At 44.6% G+C, this 6,047-nt stretch overlaps 1 protein-coding gene across 1 annotated transcript; it reads right to left on the bottom strand.

Annotated features, from left to right (window-relative positions):
* Positions 1–449: 449 nt before the first annotated feature.
* On the bottom strand, positions 450–1,877 carry CCR75_003744 (uncharacterized protein; the record flags this gene model as incomplete). The annotated part of the gene is made up of 1 exon (XM_067961837.1): positions 450–1,877. One exon carries the CDS (start codon positions 1,875–1,877, stop codon positions 450–452), a length of 1,428 nt encoding a protein of 475 aa, XP_067817995.1.
* Between the last annotated feature and the right edge of the window lie 4,170 nt (positions 1,878–6,047).

The following is a 6,047-nucleotide window of genomic DNA, read 5'->3' as shown; positions in this document are numbered from 1 at the left end:
GGATTTCATTTACTGCAAGACCAACAAGATCGTAAGGGGAGTTCGTTGTTGATTCGTAAAAAAATCACGTCACAAATGTCCAACTTATTGCTTCGTTTTCTGGATGCATCAATTGACGAATACACGTGTTCGATTTGCAATCGACGCATATCCTGGTAGTAGACGCTAAGCATTTATTTTGCAGTAAGTGGACAAAATACGATATCTTGACCTTCTACGCTTTCGACGACCTTTGCGAGACCGGATGTTACAGGATCTTCAGAAATTCACCAGCGAGTCATCGACTACCAATTGCAAGGATAATCGTAGTTCTGTCGACCTTTTTGCACTGATGTGCTTGTGCTTAAGTAAATTACTCCGCGAATCGAAAATAGAACACTACGGCACTTTTAATTTGTTAGGCATCTATAAGGCCTGATCTCTATACATTGTGCCGCGCAATGAGAAGATCAAGCTTGCTTGCTTAGTAGCTTGGCGACTCCACAGCCCATGAGACAGATGATAGTTACACCAACTAGGTGAAAACTAAATGGTATACCAAAAGGAGGGACGGCAGGAACATGAATGTTATCGGGGTCTTCGTACAGTACCGTATGTTGGTGAGCCGAGTCGCGGACGATGGCTGCTGCACGGCGACCTGCTACAAAACCATCCTCGTGAAATCCGCGGCCAAGCCAGGCACCGGAAAGAGTTATGCCATCCTCTTGAATAATTTCATTCTGTGGGATACAATCTGCTAAGAGGCGCGGGTGGTCCCAGCGAAAAGTAGAAATGATTGTATCCGAAGCCGGACGTTTGCCTTGATAGTCGTGAGGTGTGATGGTCACAAAAACGTCTTTTTTGGTGTTAAGGCGCTGAATGCGGTTCATCCAATATGTCAGAATGTACTGATCATCTTTGGTGATGAGAACATTCCAACTGCTCCACACCTTCTTTGAGAACGGTAGCATGACAGGGTCACAATGAACATAAATCAAGCTCTTGTGGTAGTGAAAACGCATCAGTGATCTATACGACTTCTCACTCCAACGCAACATTTCAGCACTCTCGTCTGCGTGGGTTGCGAGTACGACATGGTCACAATCAATTCTCTCGCCACTCTTTAAAATGACAGCCTTGCCGCCCTTTTCAACTTCATCAACAGTGGCGTTGTAACGAATTGTTCCATTGTACTCCTCGGTAAAGAGTTTAATGAACGGCTCAACGTAGCTTGAGCCGACGTACCACCACAAGTGCCTCGGACGATCCGTTCGACGCCCCAGCGCTCCTAGTATCACTTGCCACAATGGTATGTATAATGAATTGGAGTGTGACTTGAGGCATCGAAGAAACTGCGAAACAGGAAGGTCCAGGACGTCGTGCTTGGGAATTGTCCAGAGAATGGAGACAAAAGCAAGGAAGTAATGGCGAAAAAAAACGTTCGAGTAACGGCCTTTGGCGGCCCATTCACGTGTGGTAATATTTTCTTTCACAGGCATCGACATGAGGTCCATCGTGAACTTGTATATGTCAATAAGCACGCGCCAGATCCGAAAGTCAAAAAGGTTGCGGGCACTGCCGTTAAATGGCGCACGTGATGAGAACTGCAGATCACCTTTTATATCCGATGTGACCGTGAGGCTCATGGGAATACGCTTCTTTGTCGTGCCGTCTTCCTGAGTCACGCCTAGCGACTTAAACCACTGTTTGATGTTGGGATTGGAATCGCCAAACATCATGAAGCCAATGTCAACCATCTCTCCGTCAATTTCCATCCCATACGTGTGGCCTCCCAGCGTCGAATTCTTCTCGATAAGTATGACTTCATGGCCATCCTTCACGAGGTGGTAGGCAGCAGATGATCCACCAATGCCGGAGCCGACAACGACGACTTTCATGGTACCCCGACCGAAAATTTTGCTCGATTGGACGCGGTATCGTGCAGTTTTTACTTACAATTAATAAGTCTTAAGTTTAATTGTCTACACCTCGCCACCAGATCGATATCTGGTGGCGAAATCTACTTTTAATGAAGTAAGGGTAAGGTGAATTTTTAAAATATGAAATAAAATTCACTTTAATTCATTTCTTCTTGTGATCTTAAAGTAGACTTGTGCTACGACCAGTGATAGTAACTTCCTCAGGCCCATACTATCGGGAATAAGTTGCCACTTGGTTCTACGAACGACAGATCCTTGAACTAGTATTTAAGTTGTGGAACTTCTTAGTAATACAGAACTAAGTGATTCTATGAGTTTGAAGTATTTCTCTGACTTTATGAGCGAGGTAGCTGCGCTCCATCTTAAAGAAAATAATATACATGTAGGAGGAAACCCAGTTACATACTTGGTGCCAGGCTTCATGGAGGTGGGCACGTCTTTATGCGGCCACTGTAACGGTGATTATCGTTACATGAAATTAACACTTAAAGGTTGTTAATTAATATATTATCCAAAAGGGAATATTACCATGTAAAGTTATATTCTCTAAATATTATAACTTTACATGGTAATATTCTAAAAACGTATTCATTGGTAGATATATATCATTATATCTACTTTCTCCGCGGTCCAGTCAGCGCTGGACGCGCGCAAAGAGAAAGACATATAAGACTTTATTACATGTTTTTAATTAGTATATAATTAAGTTGGTATCAAGTATTTAGAAACAAAAGAACTTGATTATACTAATATAGTTTTTAATTAACCCTTTTTGAAGCAAGTGTTTTAAAGAGAGTCTTCCTCTGCACGTACTAGTGTACGTGAAGTGACGTGAGGCACCACTCGCACTGAGGTAGTGCGAAGTGGACTTGTACTGAAGCAGTACAAGTCAGAAGTGCCCCGTTGCACCTGGTAGCACTTTGTAGTCCGTCCAAGGACCACAGTTCATCATCCAACACGGACATGTTTTTTTTTAAATAATAATGGAAAACGCATCACGTTTCGCGTGATAGCTACACGTTTCTAAGTGACATAGAAAGGAGTGCGGTCGAACGAATGAGTTCGACCGTAGAGAATGATCCCATCTTGGCCATGCTGTCCAGTTTGGACAGAGATGCCCTCCATTCAGCCATCGCCAAGTTCATACAACATGAGCTTGACGAGGCGAAGGAGAAGGTATTCTTGCTTAATCAGCAAGGCTCTCAACAGGCAGAACTGTTGAGGTTACAACAGGAAAAGACCCCTGTACCTGGGATGACGCACACGCGTCTTTCAGAAACCTTAAAGATTGACATCACTAAGTATAGAAGAGTCGTAGAAGACTCCCTCTTGAGATGGTTTGTCGAGTTGGACGATGCCATAAGGGCTCGTCACATCGTCGACGAGCAAATCCAAACCGCATTTGCTCAGTCAGATTTGGCAGGTCGTGCCAAAACGTGGGCACTAGGCCTTTTGTTGCGCGACCCATATGTCCTTAAGTCGCTTGAGGCTTATAAAGCCCGGCTTAACAGACGTTTGAACAGCCTAGGGATGAGTACAGAGCTCGATCAGAGCTTCTGAAACTCAAGCAAGGCAAGCGTGATGTTCACGCTTATGCCCATCACATACGACTCTTAGCGAGTTGTATCACAAACAACCCAGTTCATAAACACACGTTGATTACAGTGTTCATGCCAGGTATTACGTATGGTCCCGTAAAGACCCACCTCTTCCGCTTAGAACTGGACACGCTTGAAGAAACAATATTCGTTGCGGAACAGGCGGACTTTAGCTTGAGACAGGCTCAAGCTAGTTCGTCATCATATCGTCCTCCAAGATGGCACGAGTTAGGAGGTCCAGAACCTATGGACCTCTCTTATGTCGAAGGCAAAAAATCTCGCTTTTTTTGAACAATAAGCGATTGCAGAAATGCAATTGATGTCAAAAGTTAGGACACTACGCTAATGAGTGTAGTGCCCCACGCCCAGTACTGAGAGGTACTGAACGTAATTTTGGATCGTATGCCAAAAAGGGCAACGGTCGCGGATCCGACGTTGTTGCGAAATCGCAACAGCGAGGCGGACCGCCAAAAAATGGACGGGGTCAGTAGGGGCGCAACGCCCTACTGATCCAGCAACCTCAAGAGAATTTGCAAATCTCTTGACAAAAGTTGCTCCAGACACACAATCATTATGTGTCTCTGCACCTGGTGATGAGGTATCCCTCATCACCTTGAAGTTGAAAGTGACAAATGATTTGTCACTCAGAGCCCTAGTGGACTGCGGAGCGTCGAATAACTTTATTCGTCGCCAGTCACTAGAGGGTCGTAGGCTCAAATATGTTGAGCGCGACATCCCTCCAACGAGGATGACGGTGCGTCTAGCGACAGGCGCATCGATAACAGTAATGAAACGCGTAGTGAAATTTCACTACACGTTAAGAGATTTACAGTATGATGATGATTTCATCGTACTGGATTTGGATGACAAATTTGATGTCATCCTAGGTTTACCTTGGCTCAGAAAATACGAGCCAAGGATCAGCTGGCAGCATCGATCCGTTAAGATGCCTACCACTTGTTCATCAGACGGCCATCTGCTGAACGTCTTGGAGCGTCCACAAGCGTGTGGATGTACCTCGAGTGAGTGCGATGGTCTCACTTGCAGTACGGTCGTTAGTACGACTGCACAAGATCACAGTGTGATGACTTATCACCCTTTGGAGTCAGCTGCCGGTGGCTGTGCGAATGCAGGGGCAGCGCCGAAGGTCCACCACTCGAATAAGTCGAGTGGATTGAGACATGAATGTACGCTTGGCGGGCGACATTCAAGGAGTATACCGGTTGCCCCAAAGGGACAACACGATGATCCTAGGTCGAGTAGAGAGTCGACCGTAGAGGACCCGACTGTGGTATGCAATCACAGTCGGAAGACGTTAGGATATAAGTCCCCACATTCTTGAGAAAAAAGTTCCTCAAATCGTTAATGCTAAAGTGACTAGACTTTAGCATCCCGAGGGATTAATCTCTCGGCAGCCCGTGGAAAAGAGGTCCCAGGAAGAAATCGAGATATTGAATGTCTTGGTTAATGACGGATCAAGGGTAGGCGCTTATACTCTTGATCTGTATGCGCCTCCGAAACCAACTTCGGAGATAACTCAGTTACCAACCCTAGAACCTAAACAGTTCTTGGAAGATCTGCATATTGGCAGAATCAAGCAGATCTGCGTACTCGTCACAGAGGACGAATACGTAAGGAATATTCAGTCAGTGGTAATTTTTGCAGAGAACGCAGGTTCTCAGCAGCTTATCAATGGACGAAAGTGCTCTCGATGTGAATGGTTTTATCATAGGTAAGCGCTTCAAAAATTCTCTCGGATTGAGAGATACACTGCTCAATCCTGGGAGTCACTTAAGACAAATCCTTTTTACAAAGATTTGATTGAATTCGGGGGTGTATTCCCTGTAGCAGCTTCATGCGAGTTGCCTGAGGATAAAGACACTCGACATGAGATCGGGATCAAACCGGACTTGAAGCACTGTGTCATGAAGCAGTGGTCACTGCCTCGTGAACAAGTACTTGCAATCGATAAATTCTTTATCGATCGGTCAAAAGCGGACATGTAAGGGGGGGCAACCTCTCCGCATAGCTCTCCGATCTTCTGTGAGCGAAAGGCCACGGGAGGGTGACGGATTGTAACGAGGCACTGCTGACTTGTACTGCTTTAGTACAAGTCCACTTCGCACTGCCTCAGTGCGAGTGGTGCCTCACGTCACTTCACGTACACTAGTACTTGCAGAGGAAGACTTTCTTTAAAACACTTGCTAGAATATTACTTTACATGGAAATATTTTAAAAGCTTATCCATTGGTAGATATAGACCATTAAATCTACTTTCTTCGCCGTCCAATCAGCGCTGGACGCGCGCAAAGAGAAAGACAGATAAGACTATTACATGTTTTGTATTAGCTTATAATTAAGTTAGTATGAAGTAGATAGACAAGAAGAACTTAATTATATTAATACAGTTTTTAATTTACCCTCTTTAATTAAATATTCTCTACCTTTTAGATAATATATAAATTAACAACCTTTAGGTGTTAATTTCATGGAACGTTACACCCCGTTACATCACCCCTCCCTTAAATGA

The sequence above is a fragment of the Bremia lactucae genome, linkage group LG6, assembly GCF_004359215.1.
Source record: "Bremia lactucae strain SF5 linkage group LG6, whole genome shotgun sequence".
Lineage (NCBI taxonomy): Eukaryota > Oomycota > Peronosporomycetes > Peronosporales > Peronosporaceae > Bremia > Bremia lactucae.
The sequence above is the reverse complement of the archived record's forward strand: the minus strand, read 5'-3'. Positions and strand labels throughout refer to the sequence as shown.